The following is a 21,273-nucleotide window of genomic DNA, read 5'->3' as shown; positions in this document are numbered from 1 at the left end:
GTGGAAAGCTGCTCTGAGGCGCCTCTCACTTGTCTGCTGCCAGTAAAGTGAGAGGCAGAAACTGAGAACGGACACGCCCCACAAGTCACTGCGAATCCTGCGGTCTCCAAAGTACGATGAAGCCTCTTGCCAGACCACCACGCAAGTCACAGATCTCTGCAGGCCGGTTTCAGTGGCTAACTCAACCCAAATCACTCTGGATCCAGGGCAAGATCTTGAAGGGTTCAGAACCCACTACTGGAGCTGGATTTTAAAGGGATTTGCATTCTGCACATGAAGATATTCATGACCACATCTGTTGGATCTGAATAGCGGTGCACTTATAAAAGAGGACAAGGCTGAGCAACAGGTAGGGGAAAATAATTGCTCCCTCCAGCCAGACTCTCTTCTTCCACCGCGGCTGGGCTTTAGACACAGCAACTGGGATGACATCCAGAAGATAACTAAGCCCACTGCGTCTGAGTTACCTGGGACAGACAAAAAGGCCGCTGGGAGGGGGGAAAGCCAGCAAGAAAGGGAACAGAAAACAGTCTCCTGGAGGTGTTGTGTGTGAGATCTCCCTCCCGTCACTGAAGCAAATACGCATACAGCTAACCTTCCCTTCCAAGGAATCAGAAACCAGTCTCTTGAAAAAAGGGACTTGAAACTGAAATACAACTTTCAAGCTCATCATGTATTTGATGGGTCTGTCTTTGAGGCACTCACCTAAAAAACTCGATCCCTGCATTCGGTGTCTCAGCTGTCTGGGCCATTCCTTTACTTACTCCAAGAGGACTGCTCAGTGTCCTGTCACCAGTTCAGGCTGCCTCCTCCAGGTGTCTATCCAGCTTACTCCAGCCCCACAAAAAGCAGCCATATGTATCTTTGGGCTGAAAAAAAAAACACAGAAAAAAGGATTGCTGTGACAACAGGCATGCCAGAGAAGGTAAAAATACCTCCTCAGCAATCACGCTGGGAAGGTTGGTAACATAAAATCCCCGTGGTCATCTGGCTTTTAAACCTGTAAAAACTGAGTCATTTCACAACACTGACAGTGTCCCGCAGCCAGGCCTAAAGTCCTGCCCTGAAGTGAGATCTGCGCATTAGCACCAAAGAGGTTCTTCTGCTCAGCCATGCTGCAGTAGAAGGAAGTCTCTTGTGCATCTAATACCCAGGATTATGGGTATTATGGAACATTTCCTTGGATCAGCCCAGCTGATGTAGGCCATGGTCCCGTAACAGACTCCAGCTGAGTCTGGGGGGAAGGCAGCTGTGGCAGGGTCAGGATTTTACACATTACAGCAGTGAGGTGAGAAAATGTTTTTACATCAGTAATTCCCATACCTGGGTGCAGTGTGGGACATTTTAAAGGCTGGCACTCTCCACAGTCTGTGCATTCCACAAACCATAAACCATGCAGTCTCAATCAATTCAGTCCTTTCTAAAAAATTAAAATTATCGATGCCAGACACTCTGCTCTGATTTACACCTATTTCTGGCTGAACGTATCTCACCTCAGTCTTCTCATTTTTATTGTCATCAAAGAAGCAAACTGTCAGGAGTGGGAACAGCCCTCCCAGGACGGGCCATGGCTCACACCGCGTTCATTGCAGACAGGTTCCTGGCAGCGAGGAATGGTCACTGGACAGAGACACGGCCCAGAAAGGCCTCCCCCTGCCCAGGCCCACCCTAGCACTGCTGCTCCAGCCACCAGCCGCCAGGTTTCGAGAAGTTAAACCAACGATTTGGGTCTTTTTTTCCCCCTTCCATCAACGGAAGGTTTTTAACAGAAAGAGAATTAGATCCTGACTTTATCCGGCACCACAGACACGGAGCTCAGGTAAATCGGCAAAACGCCGAAGCGAGCAGAGAAGGAATTCAATGCCCCCAGCTCGGTGCGGAGCTTCCCGGGGAGCAGCCGCGGGAGCAGGGCCGAGGCCAAGGCAGCTGCAGGCCTGAGGTTAAGGGTGCGGCCCCGAAAATGCGGCAAAACCAAGATACTGCTAGAGCCAGATCTCTGGAATGTTCTCTTTGGGCAAAAACAAGCCCTCGCGGCCTTGGGAAGGTACAGCATTCTTCCTGGCACAGTGACGGAGCACAAATGAGCCACTGGTTTCTAACACAAGAGACTGATTGCGGACCCGGGGCCGTTGAGCCCAGCGGATCATTAATATCATTTATAACCATCAGCCAAAGAACATAACCAAGGGCACCGCTGCAGCCTGGGCTTTCCTGCCCTAGGCCAGGTCCCCAACACCGCCGGGCGACGGGGGTCCCGCCCGCGGCCCCGGGGCCCATCACGGCCCGCAGCCCCCCGCCCGCCGCCGCGGCCCCTCGGCGCTGAAGGGCGGAAAACGGGTGCGGGCCCGCGCCTCAGGACCCGGCGGGGCGATCCGCCTTCCGACTGGCCGCGGGTAATGCCTGTCACTGGGGCGTCGCCCTCCGCAACCAATAGACGCGCAGGGAGCCGGGTGAGGGGCGGGGCTTGCGGGGAGCGTCCCTGGCCGGCGTCGCGCCGCAGGTAAGGCCGGTGGGGGCTGCGCCGGGGCGGCCGGGGGGGCGCGGTCCGTTCCCTTCCCCGCTCCGCTCCCCCGCCGCTTCCTGGCCCTGGCCAGGGCGGGGCTGTGGGGGCGCCCGGTGGCCGGTTGCTCGGTGGGCGGGGGCGCGGCCTGGGTTACCGCAGGCATCCCAGGAGGCCGGGATGCGGAAACCCCCGCCGGGCCGAGCATCCGCAGCCCTTCGGTGGCGCTTGAAGGGCGGGCGCCCGTTGGAAGCCGCGCTCCCGGCCTGGGGCCGGGGGCCCGAGTGGGTCGGGTGGGTGTCGGGGCGGGGGTTAGAGCGCAGGTCCGCGGTGGGGAGGTGGCGGTGTCCCAGCCCCCGCAGGTTTGTTCTTAGGCGGGCTCCAGGCGAGCAGTGTGTCGGGGTGCTCCCGGGGAGAAGGGGTGCGGGGTGGCTGGGTGGGTGCAGTTGTGCCCTGGGCCTTGTGTTGGGGGGTTCACTCCTGGCAGCTGCCGCGCTCCTCAGCCGCGGCCGCAGGACCCTAACCACCCCCGAGACCCCCTCCACGGTCATCCCCAGCGCCGCTGGGTTCTGGTCCAGGTACGGCTGCTTTTGGACAGACGGCTGCCACGAGCGTGGCTGATTCTCTGGGGTGCAGCCACTTTACAGCGCGTGTGCCAGTGCCCCGTGGAACAGACGCTGTCAGGCTTGGAAAGAACTCCGCGTAAATTTGCCTTTTTGTGGCCACCGGTGTTTCAGAGTTCGTGAGGGTGGACTCTGCCTGGGTGTCATTCCGAGTTTTTCTTTTGTTGCTGGCAAACATGTTATACCGGATCAAGTGTTCTCCCCTGCCTGTATTAAAAATGACAGTTATGAGAGGTTCACATGATCTGAATTTAGTTGAGCAAGCTAAAACCGAATTCCAGATACATTCTCCATTGCTGAGTTAAAAATTCAAACAAGTGGGAGGCCAAAACCTCTCACAATGGGGGATGCACACTGTGCAGCTCAGGTAAGTCATTCGCTTCTGGTGAAGAGCTGAAAGCCTGATGTGCAAGGGTCTCTCCAAAGAAAGAACCATTGTTTGAGGAGGTTTCTGCCAGCTGGGGTGCAAAGGGTTAAGAAATCTTGCAATAAGCTGATAGGACTGGGATGCATTTTGATGATTTTGGGCAGGTCAGCTTGTTAGAAGTGGCTAGGGTTTTGTTTAGACAAAGAAGAGAGGAACTTGGTGTTTGTAATCCACAAAATCGGCAAAGAATCAGTTACATCAGTTTTCAGAGCGCTGACGTAAGAGAAAGCCAAGGTGACAGAATATTCCAGTGATGTAAATACTAATGGAATTACGTTGGGTGGTAGAGCGTAAGGACCTGGAGTTAGCTGTGGGATTACACGTGCCGTACGAGCCGACTGATGAGGGTGTAAATTACCTCCCCTGAATAAAGCTGTGCTGAGGTGGCTTTTCAGAGCTCTCCCACGGAGGCCTGCTGCGCCCCTTGTCTGCGGGCGCGCTGCCCTTGCGAATGAACGCCAGCCGTGTTCAGAAAAACGTTGCCTTTTGCAGCACAGAAAATGAATTCATATTCTTTCAGATGTGTGCGAACACGCGTCTCTAGAACAACCTTATCTATGCATATGTAGCAAAAGGCTTATAATGAATTCACCAAGCTAGCAACCTGAAATAATTTTTAAAAATAGGATTTTACCGAGCAGATATCTGGGGGGAAAGGAAGTTTAGGAACCAGTAAATACCTTGCCACAGTTCATGGCTCGCGAGAGAGGAAAACATACTGACCCCTTTAGAGGCAAAACTTTGGGTGCCAGAAGATGAATTATTTACATTTTGTTATACAGTGTGGTGCTTCCAGGAGTTTCTGACTGGCACCAGCCTTGATTCAGGTGTAAATTTCTGCTTCCTAAGCAAAATAGATGCAAGTGGGTCAAGAGAGAAAACTCAGACTGACTCGTCCTGGCTGCATTCAGCTGAGATCCTATGTCCTGGATGTGAATTTTTGTTTCCTCAGGCTTCCATGATGTTTGCCTGGTGCCCCCGGAAGTGTGCGAGCTCCGTGCTGCTGCTCGTGCTGCTGTGCTGCACCCTTTCTCCTCCAGCACAAGCCAGGAAGGTGAGTGAGCAGCTTCAGACGCAGGCGCTGAACCGTGCGTGTAGTACAACAGAGACAGAAATGGCAGGAAAGCAACTTTTTCTGTGGAAGCTTGCAGAGCTGAGGAGTGCTAGAGCAGGCGTGTATTTATAACAGACAGAGGTGTGAATTTACGTGACAGTAGCCTCTGCCCTGCATTCTGCTGTGTTTTGGAGTTTGCATTTTAAAATTTGTTTGAAAAGTCCTTGGTGTCTGGAGCAGAAGTGCTCAAGACCTTTTAAAACTGTGAAGTTATTGATGTGAAAGAAGCAGCGCAGGAAGAAGAGACATGGTGTGAAGTCCTCTTTCTCTTACCAGCCGCTTTGCCTTTTCCCGCAGCCCTGGGTGGTGCGGGCAGCAGAACTGTACACACGTGTCCCCTCACTGCTGCCATCTCCTCTTGCTTCTGCAGAGCTCCGAGGACGTCCGCTGCAAGTGCATCTGTCCCCCGTACCGGAACATCAGTGGGCACATTTACAACAAGAATGTGTCACAGAAGGACTGGTGAGTTGTGGGTTGAAGCCTGAGGGGTTGGGCCATGGAAGCCAATGCTCCGAGTTTCCAGCTGGTGCTAAGGAAGGAATTCCCTGCCTGTGCGTTTGCAGAGGAAGCTGTTTTGGTAGGGGATGTTCAGCCCAGGTGAGAGGCATTTTTTGAACAGAGATTTCAGGAATCCAGGAGACATAATTTCTTAGGCCACGGCTCTCAGCAGACGTAGAGTTGTACCCTCCCGTCCTTCACCCGGACCAGATCCCAGCAGAAGGCGCTTGGTCAGTCTGTCCCGGGAGCTTTGGGCTAGCTGAGCTGTGAGGGGAACTCTTAAAACTGCTTCAGCATTATCAGCCTGAGAGCTGGGACACAGGAAAAAGTCACCCCAGTGTCCTTCCAGAGAGTGCTGATAACACCGTGTCCTGTTGCTGATTTTGGTTTCTTTGCGTTGCAGCAACTGCCTGCACGTTGTGGCGCCGATGCCGGTGCCAGGGAATGACGTGGAGGCCTACTGCCTGCTGTGTGAGTGCAAGTACGAGGAGCGCAGCACCACCACCATCAAGGTACTTGTGGCTTTGTTCCCTGTGGCTGACTCCTTCTCCTTGCCGTGCCACGCCATCCCAGGCACTGCTAAACTGCTGGGCTCCTGGAGAAGGGCCTAGAAAGGAAAAATAAACTAATCACAGCTAGTACACAGTGGTAGTGCCAGGGGCACCGTATCCAGTCTTCCTGCAAGAGACTTTTTAGTGAGCAAATGAGGGAAGAGATCAAACATCAGCAGCGGCTGTGAAGGGAGCTTCCTGGCCTCTGTGGTGCTTCTTATCTCCACTGCTGATGCCCTTCCACTGTGCTGTCCTTCATCACTGCAGGTGATCATCATCATCTACTTGTCCGTGGTGGGGGCGCTGCTGCTTTACATGGCGTTCCTTGTGCTGGTGGACCCTCTGATCCGGAAGCCAGATGCTTACACCCAGCCCCTGCACAATGAGGAGGAGAATGAGGTGAGGCTGTGCTGCCAGTGCGTGCAGGGGGCACGTGGGTGGCTGTGGTCACGGTGGAGACAGGGTGGTAGGGTGACAAGAGAATGGCTGACAGGGAAACGGAGTGGCCTCGTGCTGTCCCCTCTGATGCAGCGTGGGACCAGCGCTGTTGCTTTTTGGGCACTTACCACAGGTAAACGTTTAGAGTCAAATCTGTGCAGATCTTGCTGAAGCACAAGGAAATATCTGAAGTACAATTTCCTCCTTATGAGCCCCAGATGAGACCTGTCATCTGGAGCAGGTGGTGGCTTTTTACCAAGTGACCTGAATTTGGTGCGTCAGTCTGTGTGAACCCAAAAGTCAAACACTTCCTGCTCGTGCAGTGTCCTACGTGTAGTTGCTTGGTGGTGAGCTTCCAGGAAAGGATGGGTTTAATTATTTGCTGAAACACGGGGCCAGCCTGTCTTCTAGATGCTTAAAAAGAGCAGCCTCTGAGGTGCTGTGGCTGTAGTTTGACTCTGCTCTGGGGCTGGGCCCTGTTCTATCCAGGCCCTTGTTCCTTGTGTTTCTCTACAGAGCAGAATTTCATTCAGATCTCATATTTTTGGGGAACATCTTGGGCAAGATTAGGACGTAGCAGCAAATAGAGAGCCTGTCTCACAGATTTTGGGAGAGGACAGATTTCTTGCTGCGTGACATTTCATGCAGTATCAGCATCCAGCGTACAGCATCCTTCCTCCTGGGAGAGAGGCAGCGCTTTGAGAGGAGCGATCGGGCCTGGCTCCAGGGGAGGGGGTTCAGAACAAGAGCACCCTGACTTGTGAATCTTTTCTTCTTCCCATGAGGCTTCCCTTCTCCTGTAAGGAAATACAGGAGGCTGAGATGGGGATGGTCTCTCAGAGAGGAAATGTTGGAGGCAGAGCTGATGGCTGGCGTGCAGAAGCAGTGGAGGAGCAGAGCGGCTGCAGGCTCTCACGCTTGATTCTGTCTGTGGCTCACACTCTGTTTGCGGGATGCGAGGGCTGTCCAAGACTTGCTGCCCGTTAGTGCAGCGTGTGACTGCGACACGGCTTTCCCTGCGGCTTTCTCGGTTCAGCCACACACGGTTTGGCGGGGCGCAGTGCTGGGCAGAGCTCTCTCCTGGAGCTGAGCTCCATTCCTTGGTGGAGCCCCAGGACTGTGCTCGGGCATCGCCCTGGCTGCTGGGAGGAGACTCGTGAGGAGCCTTTCCCTGCAATTGCTGACTTTGGGTGCTAGTGATTAGCTCAGTCACGCTTTAAGAAGGGAAGCTGAAATGTTTGAAGATACTCTACTCTCTGAGAAAGCCCCTGGATCAGACTGGACTGTTTATACTTCACTGTAAATATAAACTGCTTGGCCCAAATCTTTCACGTGCTGATGCCAGTGAGGAGCAGCTGCTGTGATGTCCACAGTCTATCCAGTACCTCCCTCTGCTGAAAAAAAAGAGGTCCTGCAGGAGGAGATGAATTGTATCCTGAAAGTGTGCTTTTGCTCCACAGGAATAATTCAGATTTAGATCGTTGTGCACACTGCAGGTGCCTGATACTAGGCGAGGTTTATCTGAACTCCAGTGTGCTGGACTGTAACCTCTTTGGGATCGGCCTTGTGACTGCTTTGTGTTTGTGCCGCGATGCATCCCCGTCCGAGGAGCCTTCTGACGTTACTGCGGTGTAAATGTGGTGGTTTGGAGCAGTCTGAGCAGCAGGGCCGGACAAAAGTCCAGCAGCACTGTGCAAGAAACAGATGAGCAGCTACTGTGTGAGGTAGAACGCTGAGGGCAATGGAAACCACTGGCCCAGTTTCACCAGGGTGTGATGCAGTTAGCATTAGCAGTGGGGCTCCTTGCAGACGCCTAGCAGTGGCTTTCCAGCAGCGGTTTAGACTTAGTGCAGTTGCTCTCCTGGGGACCTTTTATTTGGGACCTGTGACTTTAGCATGGGCGTTCCCCAGAGCAGACTTTCCAGCTGGAGCTGGGGGGCTGATGTTGAGGCGCTCTGAAAATGAGTTTCTTCATCGAGAAAACTCAAGCCTTGAATTGCATTTTCAGTTGAAATTTCTCCCAGAGCCGAGCTGCCACCTCCTGTGTTTGGGCTGGGCGAGCCTTGATCTCTTTCACCGCTTCTTTCCGCTGCAGGACGCTCGCTCCTTGGCTGCAGTTCCCACCCCGTCTGGCGCCCGGGCCAACACGGTGCTGGAGAGGGTGGAGGGGGCCCAGCAGCGCTGGAAGCGCCAGGTGCAGGAGCAGAGGAAGACAGTTTTCGACCGCCACAAGATGCTGAGCTAGATCTCTGCTGAGCTGCGAGGCACCACTTCCCAAGAGACAGGGTCGCTCCGCGGGTCGAGATGGACAGCGAGTCATCCTTCAGGACATCTGTGGTGTCTGACTGAAAGCTCTAACCCTCTCTGATTTACCGTCCTCGTAGGGAGAAGCAGACCAAAATGCTTGCCTCTGGTCTTGTCCCCTCACCCTTCACCTCTCAGCCCAGAGGCTCCTTAACCCTTGCCCGGCTGAGATCCGTGCTGGCCGTTAGCTCTGTAGCTGCGTGTAAATGGTCGGACTTCACGGGCTGACTGGAGCGGGGACTGCAGCTCCAGCGCGCTGTGCCTGGCTGGACCCCGTGGGCACCGCTTGCCGGGACTGAAGTCTCCACCAGCCCACCCCCGCGTCAGAGACAGGGGTCTCTGTACGGAGTGTTGGAAGTTGGCTGAGTCTTCCTGGGATAAAAATAGCGAGATAATTTTTATGTGAGGTAAATTATGTGACATTCCTACAGGAAAAAGGCTCCTCCTCCTCCTCCAGTTTGCACCCACGTTAACTGGGCATCGTGGTGCTGAGGCAAGTGTGTTGCAGCGGAAGGAAGAGGGAGGAGTTTCCTGCCAGCAACCAGCTGCTTTGTGCGCTTACCCTGCTGTAAACAGGGTGGATGTCCGCTCTCGGTGGGGACGGCAGCTGGTTTCTGTGCATGTGACTGTCACAGAACTGATTCGTACATCCACAAGTAAACCAACAGGTAAAAAGTTGGTTTACATTTACATCTTTTCCTGCTTTCCCAGTGGATAAAAACATACTGGGGAGAAAGCTTTCTGTACCCACGGTGGTAACCCCTGATGCTCTCAGTGTGGTCAGGAGCATTTCCATCCAAGAGAACAGGGGCAGGGGCTGCTGGAGCCCTGTAACCACTTGTCTGGAAAGGGGACGTGCGCTGCTCAAAACGCTGAGAGCTGTGACTGAATTGGGCTGTGGAGGAAACTGAAACGGTTCTGCAATGTGTTTATTGATCCCACTGAGAACATTTATAACATCAGGAAGGTGCTGGAGTTCCTCACGTAGCGTCTCTGTATTAAATGCAGACAAAGATCTGTTATGTGGCTGGCTTTTTTTCAGGGAAAGGTCCCCTCGCGCCAGGTCTGGGGCTCCCAGCACCGAGCGACTGCTCTCCAGGCTGCCTGCAGTGCGCAGCAGGAAAGCTGAGGCAAGACCTCGAGGCCGAGCTGCGGTTACGGCACTGGGGTGTTTCGGCGCTGCGGGTGGGTCCCCTGGCACTGCTCTGTGCCTCTCTGTGCTCAGAGGGAGACTCCCTTCTCCAGGAGAGCTGGGCTTAAAACACCGGCAAACCAGCAGCAATGCTGCTTGGCACAGGTGAGCGGCAGACTGCTCCAAGCTGTGTCAGGAAAAGGTCGAGCAGACCAGAGTTCTTCCGTGTTTGTTGAAAGCCAATCGATTGTTGCTAAATGCCTAACTGGGAGAGGCGCCGGCCACCGCCTTGTGCGCTACGCCAACAGCTTCTGATCGCGCTGCCGAGCGGGAGCCAGCCCTCCAAGCTGATCCTGCCAGGCAAATCCAAACAGAAGCTTTTTGGGGGCTTTGTGCCTGCAGCCCGGGTACCCCAGTTACCCGGCAGCACCTTGCTGGGCTAGAAGGTACCCAGAGCTTCCCATTGTACCGTGGTCACTTTTTCCTTTGCCCCTCCTCGTTCCGTGGTGCTCAGTCACTGGACCTTCCTCCCCCTTTTAGAAACCCCATCTTCCCTGTCCTTCCCTCTCGCTGTGGAGCCCTCTGGACCCAGTTCCCTGGGAACTGCAGCCCCCTGGGAAGGGAAGAAATCTGCTTGAAGGACCTGGACACAGCGGTGGGGTGAGAGCTGCCGTGCAGGGGCTGAGCTGGGTGGGTCCACCTGGTGGCCGGTGCCCCTCCGATGGGCACAGACACGGGCCAAGCGCCAGGGGTGGGCATCCCTGATTCTGGAGGGGCAGGGGTTTGGTGAGCAGCACCCCCCTATCTTCCCCTGGCCCCTCTGTCGAGGAGCCTGAAAACGGGACACGAGAGGAAACAAAACCTGCAGGTTAGAAATCAGGAGCTGGTGGGTTGGAAAAACTCAGATGGGGAGTGGGTGGGATGAAGAGGTTGCAAAAAATGCCGCTGTCTGGTTAATGATTTGATTTGTTGATTAGCTGTGCCCCGGGCACCATCCTCCCTGGCAGGAATTGTTTTCTGCTGCCCAGCCTGAAATTCCCAAGCCTCTCCTCCTCGCACCTCCTGCATTGTTGCTGGGACATCACCCCAGGGCAGGGCAGGTCCTGCTCCCGGCCCCATCCGTGGCAACCCGCCCCGTCCCCGGTCAGGTGCCGGCCGCGGTCCAGATGTCGATGCTCTGGATGATGAGCCACTCGCTCTGCTCCCGGGTCACCCGGATCCTCACGCACTCCACGGGGCCGGGCACGCCCCTCTCCAGCCCCTGCCGCTCAAAGGTCCCCTTCTCGAAGGTGCCCACGGTGGTGTAGGCAGAGCAGTCCTGCCCGTTGGCCCGCCGCCGCCGGCCCAGCTCCAGCACCCCTGCGCGTAGGAAGTCACCCCGGCGCTCCTCGGAGCCTGTGCGCACCCGGACACGGGTGATGCGGGCCGGCTGCTGGAATACGACGGAGAAGACGCTGCCGGCTACTGGGTTTTTCCCCCAAAAATACCCCTCTGCTGTGCTGTAAGCCTTGAGGGGTGCGTAGTTCTCGAAGACGGACATGCTGGTGAACAAGACTGCTGGCGGATTGTCCGGAATATCCAAGGCATCGGCCTGGAAATCATCATCCTCCAGCCGGTTGACAGTGCCCTGGAAGGAGGAGTAGAGGCCCATGTGCTGGAAGAGGGAGGGCTTGAAGCGGATAACGTCCTTCTGGGTGAGCAGAAGGCGGAAATGGGTCAGCAGCCAGTCGCAGGGCATCTCCTGGTAGAAGAGGAGGAGGAAGCGAGCCAGGCGAGGAAGGTCGCTGGAGCGGTAGAGCTTACCGATGTAGCCCAGCTTGGAGAACTCGAGGGTGGCCCAGTTGGAGCCTTCCCGGGAAGCCAGTGCCTTGCGGATGGCTGTCAGGAAGGACTTGGCGCACCACACGTCGTCCTCGATCATCAAGTAGTAGGAGGAGAGGTTGGCGGCAAAGGCGAGGAGGAAGGCGTAGTCCACGTTCTGCTTGGACCTGAACTTCACCCGCTCCTCCGGGTCATTGTAGTTTCTCTTGAGGCCCTCCAGGGTTGGGTAGAGCTCCTGGGGAGCGTGGATAAGCAGAAGCCGACCCAGGAGGATGTGGTGAGCAAACTTGTGGGCGATGTCGGCGGCCACGCGCACGTTCCATCTCGGGTCCGCGTCAGCCAGGTGCACCACCACCACCATCTCCTGCAGCTCCTCCTCTGTTGACTGCTTGAAGAGGGACTGGAGCGTGGCAGGGAGGTAGTAGCCACGCGGCCGCTGCACCGATGCCAATCCCACCGCCAAGAATTCTGCAAGGCAAAGGGAAGGCATGAGCAGGCTGAGGGGTGACCTGAGATGCACCATGGAGATGTTTTTCCCTGCAAGCCACAAGGAGAGGGCTCCAAAAATCTCTCCACGTGGCCCACGCTAGTTATGGCCCCCAAGGCCATCAAGTCCTTCCTGAAGCTGAAGCCCTCAGCATCTCAGGAAGTCCCCAAAACTGGACAAATGGTGAGGAAAGGACAGGATGAGAAGTCAGGGATTCCTCTGAAGAAGTATTTGGGAAAAGCACCTTTAAAAAGGCCAAACTGAGGGAAGGAACACTCCAGAGACAGTCTGTGGGGCAGGGATGGCTTCATGGCACGGCTGCACATCCTGGAAGCACGCCCCTACCCCACTCCAGACCTCACAGAGATGCAGCCACACTGCGATGAGGCGTCCTTTTGCCCTCCCCGCAGCCCAGCTGTGGTGGGAGCCGCAGCGAAGCTGAGCGAAGGCTCCTGCTGTGCTGCACGCGTACGGGAGCTCTGGCTGCGGCATGGGCTCGCGTGGAGCTGCCCTAAGCTCCTTCCCGTGGTGTTCACAGGCAAATTGCTTTTCGTGCAAATGTCCACGAGCTTGACCCACATCTCCCACGCTATGTGGTTGTCCTGGTGCTCCACCCCCACCATCTCCACCTTCCTGACTGGAGAGCAGGAAACTCAGCCCTAGGGAAATGGGGTCTCAGCCACCCTCCCCGCAGAGGTCTGGGAAATGTCTGCGGTCACCCCAGTGCCGAGGTGCAGCAGAAGCAGGGACCGCACTTGGAGCACGCTGACCTTCCTCCAACCTCTCATCCACCGCCCTGCCCGGCCCAGGGTCCCGGAGCCACTCACTTTTTTGGGGTGACAGGGAGCCAGCGAGGAGGTGGTAGGAGACGTTGTGGAGTGCGGAGAGGGCATCCGTGTCCCTCAGCATGTGCTGCACTCCTTCCGGCTGCAGCATCTGCAGGATGGTGTCTGGGGCCGAGCCCCTAAGTTCCACCTGGACGGGAGCCACAGGCAGCCCGGTCAGACCCCAGAGCACCATGGACACGTGAGCAAGGGGGGGACCCAGAAATGAGAGGGAGGCCCTGTCCTGCCCTCCCAGCTCTGGATCGGGGGAGGCCCAGGTGCACAGGGCAACGCAAGGGAGAGGGAAGGCAGAGCTGGGGTCTGGGGATGCTGTGGGGCAGGGAAGGGAGCAGAGCTGGGCTCTGGGGGTGCTGTGGGGCAGGGAAGGGAGCAGAGCTGGGCTCTGGGGATGCTGTGGGGCAGGGAAGGGAGCAGAGCTGGGGTCTGGGGGTGCTATGGGGCAGGGAAGGGAGCAGAGCTGGGCTCTGGGGGTGCTATGGGGCAGGGAAGGGAGCAGAGCTGGGCTCTGGGGGTGCTGTGGGGCAGGGAAGGGAGCAGAGCTGGGCTCTGGGGGTGCTGTGGGGCAGGGAAGGGAGCAGAGCTGGGGCCTGGGGGTGCTATGGGGCAGGGAAGGGAGCAGAGCTGGGCTCTGGGGGTGCTATGGGGCAGGGAAGGGAGCAGAGCTGGGCTCTGGGGGTGCTATGGGGCAGGGAAGGGAGCAGAGCTGGGCTCTGGGGGTGCTGTGGGGCAGGGAAGGGAGCAGAGCTGGGCTCTGGGGGTGCTGTGGGGCAGGGAAGGGAGCAGAGCTGGGCTCTGGGGGTGCTGTGGGGCAGGGAAGGGAGCAGAGCTGGGCTCTGGGGGTGCTATGGGGCAGGGAAGGGAGCAGAGCTGGGCTCTGGGTCTGTGTGGGGCAGGTAGGGATGGAGGATGCTCCAGTGGCCCCTCCAGCAGGACATCACTGGTGGGGGACTCACCTCCAGGGGTTCCTGTTCCTGCTGGCTGTCCCCATGGAGGAGGAGGAGGAGGAGGAGGAAGGCAGCAGCGAGCGCAGCTGTGAGGGAGCGCTTCAGGGAGCATCGCATAGCACCGGGCCGGCACGCTGAGGCCTGCGGGAGGAAGGGGTGTGCCAGGTCCGGGCACAGCCCCGGACCATCCCCTGCACGCACCCTGGGCCTGGCCCCTCTGCCCCCAGCACCCAGGGGTGCGCACCCAGTGCAGCCACGGTCACCCGGGCCCTGTCCCGTTTCGGCAGGGGCCACACGCTCCAATCCAGCCAGGAAAAAAACTCAACCAGGTACAGAATCCACCCCACCAGCCTGGCCAGCACCCTCCCGCTGCCCTGCGACGCCCCGCGCAGCAGCCCCGCAGCCGCAGGCAGGAGAGACGCCGGCGACATGCACCCCTCGAGGGAGGCTTTCGGGTCGGGGTGGCACCCCAGGACCCGGCACCCGAGCAGTATGGGGGAAACGCTGAGGTCTCAAAGGAGCCCGGGCTGCTCTTCCAGCACCGCAGGGACGAAGCAGCTCCCCCAGCCCCTCCTGCCCACCCTGCTCCCCGCCGGCCCCCCGGGCAGCCGCCGTCGCCCCGTCCCAGCCACGTCCCTTGGGTGCTAGGACAGGAAAGCTGTCCCCGAGAGGGGACAGTGTCACCTCCAAGGAACCCGTGCTGCCCTTAAGATATTTTGCCTTGCAGCGGAGGCGTGGCAGGAGGCTACGCGGCTCCTGTGTTTGCCTGGGGTTTTTCCACGATAAACACGACCGGCTGTGCCCTGGGAGAGGGGACAGCGGAGAGCAAGCGAGGGCCCAGCCCGGCAGGACGGGCGCAGTCGGCCCCATCCAAACGGCTCGCAGCGCGTCGGCCTGTCTGGGTCAAAGCACCTCCGAACGCAAACCCGTGGAGGAAAAGCTCTAAGCCGCCCAGAAAGCTGCCAGCGGTCCTGAGCGGAGGCCGGGCTTTACCCAGGACCTCTCCTTAAACACATCACTGCATCAACTGCCACCGTGCCACGGGTGCTCCCAGCCCGCCTGCGCTCCTCGAGCGGCCAAGGCCGGTGCAGCACACCCGGGCTGCTGCCCTGGAGCACGTGCTGGGCTTATTTTAAGGAGAAATCCCCTGTTTTCCTGCCCAACAGTCCTCTGGAGGGTTGTCTGCCCCTCAGCGGGCCGGTGCAGAGCAGGGCCCCCGACGCAGCCATCAGTGCCGTCCTCGCTGCGCTGACCTCACCCAGAACGTTCGTTATTCAGAGAGAAGCAATTAAAACAGCGGAGCTGCTCTCTGCCGCAGACGGTTGGGCTGAGCCACGGCGTTGGCGAAAGAGCGGAGGAGCCGCCCCGCCCCAAGCTTGGACCCTGCGGGCACCAGGGATGGGATGTGGGAACGGCCGCGGTAGCGCAAGGCGGTGGCTGAGCTCTGGTTATCACTGGTTCTTTGAAGCTTTTGGGGGGACAACGACCTCCTGGAGCTGCCCAGGTCACAGCAGAGTGGAGAGAATTGGGGGTGCTCACTGCCAAAGGCCAGCTCCTCCCAAAGCCCCCAGCTTCTCCTTCCCCCCTGCAGCAACGGGGGCACGGGCAGCTCCCCAGCTCAGGGGGGAGCAGCTTTAGGGACCCATCCTGGGCCATGACGCCCTGAAGCCACCCTGGAGGTGGATTTCCAAGCCCCAGCCTCCGTGATCTGCAGTGCAGCACCACGGCCACGGAGCGAGCTGGGAACGGCGAGGCTTGGCGGCCGGCCACGCACCGGCCTGGGCGTATTTATCCTCCGGGTGGCCAAAGGTTTTCCTGGCTGCCGGGAGGGCGGCTGGCTGCCAGCGGCCCGTCCGGGATGGAAAACAAGGTGCTGCTCAGCACCCCCGGCTCCCACGGGCAGCGGGTTTGTCCGCGGAGCAGGGAGCTGTGGGGAACGGGGGGGTCACGCACGCTCATCGCAGGTTTAACAGAACAGAAGGGAACGCATCCTGCCCCATAACTGGGCTTTGGATTTTCGCCTCCATGGGGAAACAGAGCAGCCCAGCCAGAGGGCACAACCAGAGGCCACCCCACCGCAGGGACGCCACCGGGACACAGCATCCTCCCAGCTCCCGCTCCAGCTGCCTCCGTGGAGCATCCCGGTCCCCACTCCTGCCCCAGCACCTCGTGCACCGTCCTCAGCTCAGCACCCCGCTGGGGATGTCCCCAAACGCCACCGCTCCGTGAGGCCATTGGGCTGGTGGCCAGGAGCTGCTGGCTGCTGAGAGCCACTTGCCCGGACCCAGACGCTAAGAGACTCCCAGCCAAACGGGCTGCGTGGCGCAGCAGCCGTGACTCAGTGCAGCAGCGCAGGGGAAGGGGAACGGGTAAATACACGGCCCCGGTCCCCGCGAGGAAGGGCCGGATGCTCCCCACGAGCAGGCGGCTCCAGCTGCTTCCGCCGGCACTGGGGGGAGCGGGGCCGTTTGCACAGGGACAAGGGGAACAACCAGGGCTCACCACCCCCACCAGCGCCTTTCCCTTCTGGGGGAAACTGAGGCACGGGGAAAGGCTGCACGGCGCTAAGCGCCAGGTCTCCTGCATCGGGGTCGGTGCCCCTCCCCACCTCCCAGTGGGGAGAGGGGCAGGGTGTAACCCAGCACCCAAAATTGCCGCTTGCTCCCGTGGAGGACGTGGCCAATTGTGGCAGCGCGACGTCCCCGATGGGCAAATCACGGCCGCTCAGGGCTGCGTGGGATGGGGGACTCCTGGGCACGGGGCACCCCGGGCCACCACCCTGCCCTCACCCTGCCACGGGTCCCCAGGCGACCTCGGCTCGGGGCACCCCTTTCCCGCGCCGCCCCGTCCCACGACACCAGTGAGATGGCTCGTGCCCAACGCCGTTCCGGATGCTCCCACCGAGGCGGCAGAGACTTACGGGCGCGCGGCAGCCCGGCGCGTGGGTGCGGGGTGGCGGCAGCCAGGCAGCTTTGCCGTCTCGCTGGGGTGCTCGGCGCTGGCAACTTCCCCAGGGCTGGCTGGACTCTGGTTTCTCGCTCGGCAAAGCCCCACCCCGAGTCCTCGCCTGCTTCTCGCAGAGGAGGAGCGTTCGCCAGTGTCCTCTGCCCCACGCGCTGGGGAGCCCGCCGGGCTGGCGGGGACCCCGGGTGGGACAGGGCGAAGGCCCCCAGCCCCGCCGCAGGGGTTAGGGTGGCCTCAGCCTCCCCTCCCAGAGCGGGCATCCCACGACGGCAGTAGCTGTCTCGCCCCCGCCCAGCACCTCTGCCAGCAGCCCCAGACCCCCGGGCAGGATCAGACCCCCCCCCGAGGGCTCTCGCCAGGCCCCAGCACCCCAAACCCCCATGCAAACCTGCCACTTCGGTGGCACTGGGGTGCAAACGCACCGTGCACCAAGCCAGGAGCCGGGGGACACGGGAGCTGTCGCATCTTTTCTCCCCCGTTTATTTTCCAGCCCTTGTGCTGAGGTGGCAGAACCCTCCGGGGCTGCCGAGCCAGAACCAAACCCCCCCGCACCCCGGGCCAGGGCACAGCTGAGGCCAGGATCCCACCCGGGATGGACCCCATGGGGGCACAGCTTCCCCGTACACCCCAGCTCCTCGCTGGAGCCTTGGGCACCGCAGCCCTGGCTGGGGACAGAGCCCCTTCCGTCCTCACAAACCAACGTGGGCTGCATGGGACCTGTCCCATGGCCCAGTTTGGCCCAGCTCCATCAGCCTCCAAGCCTCATTCCTCCCCCACCGCTTCCCCCGTCCAGCCCCCCAGCAGGGACGCTGCCCTGGCAGCCTGGAGCTCCCACCACGAGTCGCCCAACGGCACGGCCTGCACCCGGCTCAGAGCCCCCCCATCTCCTCCACGTCTCCGCCCAACGCAGCAACTCACCTGCAGCATCCGAACGGAGGGGAAGGCCCTTCCCTTTCCCTCCCCCATCCTCCCCATTTATCCGCACCAAAGCTCCCGTTTCTCTCCTCTCCTGGCTGGCCTGGACCTCTCCTACCTCAGAAAGGCCCCAAAGGCTCTTCCCAGGCTCTGTCTTCTACAAATCCCCCGCGATGCCTTCCAGCCCCGGCTGCTCGCGGTGGGTTCCAGTGGAACCGCCGGCCTCGAACACCTGCGAGGACAAAGGTGGCTGCGCAGAGATAAGGCAGGGCAGGAACGTCCGACGGCGCTGGAAAGGAGAGGAAGAGACACCCGTGGGCTCCCGGATCCGCTGGCTTTCTCTTTGTGCACGCTGTTTAATTGTTAAATTCTTAAATTCCCATCACGGGCTGCCAGGGGCTCTGTCCCCGCAGGGTCCCAGGGACACCGCACCCGGCATTTGCACCCAAGCAGGGGCTGGGGGACCCCGGGAGGCCAAGGGCATTGGGGCGGCGCAAGGCAGCAGACGTTTGCTGTTGAGTCGCACGTGGCGAGGAAGGGACGTGGGGTCGGCGGCTCACGGGGGCTCTGCCACCACGAGCAGCAGCGCAGGACGGGGAGGGCTCTTCTCACCATAGGCGCCCCACGACTTCCACCCCGTGCCGGAAGGAACCGGGGCCTGGTCCTTCCTGCCCTCGTGGGAAGGAAGGGGAGGGCGCAGGTGTGGGGCTGAGCGCAACCCTGGGGTCCCCAGCGCGTGCGGGTGCCACGGGCAGCCCCGCCACAGAAACACAGCCTTCAGGGAACGCGCAGCACCGCTACGGGGTGCGGCAGAGCCGCCCGAATCCCCCTCTGGGCCCCACAGAGCACCTCAGGGTGCAGAGCTCAGGCAGGATTCGACGTTCTCTGGCACATCCATGCCTGGAACAGGAGAGGAATCCGCAGCCAGCACACAGCCCCGTGCCCACCGCGATGTGGTTCTGGGTGCTCTTGCACTCCGAGCAAGTCCTGCAAGCCCAGCCGGAGCCAGCCCAGGCCATCCCTTCCTTGTGCCATGGGCAAAGCCCAAACGCTGGTTGAGGTGCTGGAAAACGGCCCCTCCGTCCACCCGCCCCCTGCAAGGGCTGCGGCACAGCCTCAGCGCCCGGGCACAACCAGGGCCCCGGCCCCCAGAGCCGCTCACAAACCCCCCTCCAGCCCGAAATGTGGTGCTCGTGCTTTCTGCTCCTTGAACAGCAATTATTATTATTATTATTCTGTCTGGGGAACAGAGAGGTGGCTTAAATAGGGCCAAGAGGCACATTTCTGTCCCTCCCAACAGAAATATTCTATTCTATGGTTGCTTGTTCTTGGAATAAGCTGGAGAAGAGACAGAAGCCCCAGGTGCAAAGGCTGCAGACAGACCCAGCCGGTGGGGCAGGGAGGACCAGTCCCCCCAGCCGGGACCAGAGCCGAGCACTGGGGGAGGGGGCAGGCACAAGGGGCCCCACCGCAGGAACCGGCCACCCTCCCCGCAGCACCCAGCCCTCGCCCTGCCCGGCTCAGCTCCGTCCAACACCTGATCCCCAGCGAGGAGAGGGGCAGGGTGACGCCAGGGTGGTGGCCAAGCCTCCATGTTCTCCTGGGGAAACCGGAGAGCCGGGCCGGATCCGCTTACAGCCCTTCATTATTCCGGAGCCCGAGCGGGACAAAGCGGAGGTAAAACGGGGCCCCACGCAGCGGAGAAGCATCGGGGCTGCGGCCATCACAATGCCGCTCTAGGGCTCCACTTCCACGCCACTGGGGACCCTTTTGAGCCACATCCCATGGGAAGGGTGATGATCCTACACCAAAGCGCAGCCTCTCCCCCTCGGAGCCCTGGCAGGGACGGCAGAGACCAGCTGTATCACAGCCTCACTGCATCCCAGCCCTGGGGATCACGGAAAAGGGTTTTTTTGGCAAGCAGCCTCAAAGAGAGGCTGGGTTTGGGGGACGGGGTGGAAACCCCTCGTGCTCGGGGCTGAGGGCTGGCCAGGGGTCACTCACATCACCGAGCGGGGTTCCTGTGCTCCGGGCAAGGGAGGAAGGGGAAACACTGTGCCCTGCAGCTCTACACACGGGCAAGCAGCGCCCAGCCTCCGCAGTGTCCCTGCCACCGTGCCGGCCTCCTCCCGAGGATCGCAGCAGGTCCCTGATCCCTGCCACGATCAGCACAGCTCCATCACTAGAGTCAGCGTAAGGTTGGCTAATGGCAAAGGAAAAGACTAAAAATCATTCTTATATATTTTATACGTTTCAGCCTTGAAAAAAACTGGCAGGAAGAGGCCCTTGGTTGGGGCACCTGTCCATATTTAAATATCCTTACTGCAAACCAGCAAGTTCTCTGGCAGCAGGAAACATCCCATGCACCCGATTCCTGCCGTCACAGCCTGTGCCACCCGCTCCAGCTGCCCAGGCAGAGCTACGGGGCTGAAAGCCGCTCGCTATCCGGAGCGGGTGCTGCCGGTGTACCTCTGCCCCGGAACATCCAGCACGTCCTGGACACGCCGCACGCCCAGTTAGAGCACATCCTGCTCTCACAGATGTGAGAAACACGCAGCCCTAGGATTTGTTCTGTATTTCTTCACCGCAGGCTGCGGTTGCTGGTCCCCACTCTGCAGGGGGGCAGAGCTTTAGACAGACACCAGCCCGCTCCGTCCTCCCGCCGCCCAGTCCTGACTGGGAACCGGCCATCTCTGCCCCAGCTCCGTATCTTGTGTACAGCACAAGCAGCAGCCACCAGGCACACGGCGCTGGCATCATCGTGTAAAAGAGCAGTTTTCGGGGCACGTAGTGGAAAGCGCCTCGAAGCACGCTCTTCAAAGCGCCTCACATTCCGCAGAAAGCGGGCTCTGCCTGGACACGTCCCCGGGACAGCGTACACCAGCTGAGAAAGAGCTCCCGCCCACGACAACAGGAACCACGCAAGCTGCTGTTTCACTTTCTTCACTGGAGTTCAGTAACTCCACCACACGACCACCGAGGATCTGTCACCGCGTTGAGCGGTATTTAACCCCCCTGGAAACGAAAGATCGTTATTTACCTGCTGCCCTCGAGCAGCTTCCTTCTGCACAGGCCCTGCCGCGCGTTGCACGACGCTCGGATAGGGGGCTGCGGCTGCAGCCTTTGCACGCAGCGCCAGCACTGACTCGCTGCCCTTCCTCTCCTGCACCACAGGCGCAATCACAACTCAGAGCAAGCTCCGCTATCACGGCAATCCGCCTCAGCGTCACCGGTACGGCAGATTTGCCTTGCCCTGCGTCTCCAACTCAACTGCTCTCGTCTCAGAACTTACCTGTTGGCATCAACATGCGTTCAGCCGCAGCAAAACGGGGAACTGGGACAGGAGTTTTCCCAAGTGTGTGTGTTTGAAGTCAGCATCCCAGAGCCTCTGACACGGAGCCAAGGTTGGGGCAGATGATTTACAGTGGGAGAGGCACACGCAAGAAACTCCTCGCAGGCAGCGACTACACAGGGACCGGGGGTACCTGCACACTAAATTCAAATGGAGATGGCAGAACTCGCTCTCCTTCCAGGACCTTCGCTAAACATTGCGCACGGAAAAGCGCTGTTACTCCTGCGTGAGACAAGATCCGGTGTGAAACAGAACCGAGGAGCTAATCACCCACAGGCAGCACAACTCAGCCCAAGGTTACTCCAGCTCCTCCTCTGCTGCCACCGCTCCTCCACCAGACCCCTGCCCGCCAGCAGCA

The 21,273-nt window shown here is 59.5% G+C and overlaps 2 protein-coding genes across 8 annotated transcripts; one reads left to right on the top strand and one right to left on the bottom strand.

Annotated features, from left to right (window-relative positions):
- The first annotated feature begins 2,479 nt into the window (after positions 1–2,479).
- TMEM9 (transmembrane protein 9) lies at positions 2,480–9,470 on the top strand. Of its 2 annotated transcripts, none has more exons than XM_086765971.1 (6): positions 2,480–2,500; positions 4,503–4,604; positions 5,035–5,126; positions 5,566–5,674; positions 5,981–6,112; positions 8,247–9,470. In XM_086765971.1, the coding sequence occupies exons 2-6, from the start codon at positions 4,509–4,511 to the stop codon at positions 8,394–8,396; spliced, it is 579 nt and encodes a 192-aa protein (XP_086622097.1). In that variant the 5' UTR covers positions 2,480–2,500; positions 4,503–4,508; the 3' UTR covers positions 8,397–9,470. The 2 variants fall into 2 exon arrangements, with proteins under 2 accessions (XP_086622097.1, XP_086622098.1); XM_086765972.1 differs by lacking the exon at positions 2,480–2,500 and adding an exon at positions 2,979–3,202.
- A 1,242-nt stretch (positions 9,471–10,712) lies between these two features.
- Positions 10,713–21,210, bottom strand: LOC104482953 (alpha-1,6-mannosyl-glycoprotein 4-beta-N-acetylglucosaminyltransferase). 6 transcript variants are annotated; one of them, XM_086765964.1, is made up of 4 exons: positions 20,856–21,210; positions 13,694–13,825; positions 12,723–12,870; positions 10,713–11,876 (listed from the first exon to the last, which is right to left on the bottom strand). In XM_086765964.1, the coding sequence occupies exons 2-4, from the start codon at positions 13,799–13,801 to the stop codon at positions 10,732–10,734; spliced, it is 1,401 nt and encodes a 466-aa protein (XP_086622090.1). In that variant the 5' UTR covers positions 13,802–13,825; positions 20,856–21,210; the 3' UTR covers positions 10,713–10,731. The 6 variants fall into 6 exon arrangements, with proteins under 6 accessions (XP_086622090.1, XP_086622089.1, XP_086622088.1 ...); XM_086765963.1 differs by lacking the exon at positions 20,856–21,210 and adding an exon at positions 17,682–18,173; XM_086765962.1 differs by lacking the exon at positions 20,856–21,210 and adding an exon at positions 16,605–16,722.
- Between the last annotated feature and the right edge of the window lie 63 nt (positions 21,211–21,273).

The sequence above is a fragment of the Chlamydotis macqueenii genome, chromosome 23 (genome assembly GCF_036417535.1).
Source record: "Chlamydotis macqueenii isolate bChlMac1 chromosome 23, bChlMac1.mat, whole genome shotgun sequence".
Taxonomy (NCBI): Eukaryota; Metazoa; Chordata; class Aves; order Otidiformes; family Otididae; genus Chlamydotis; species Chlamydotis macqueenii.
This window is presented reverse-complemented; position numbering and strand designations above follow the sequence as displayed.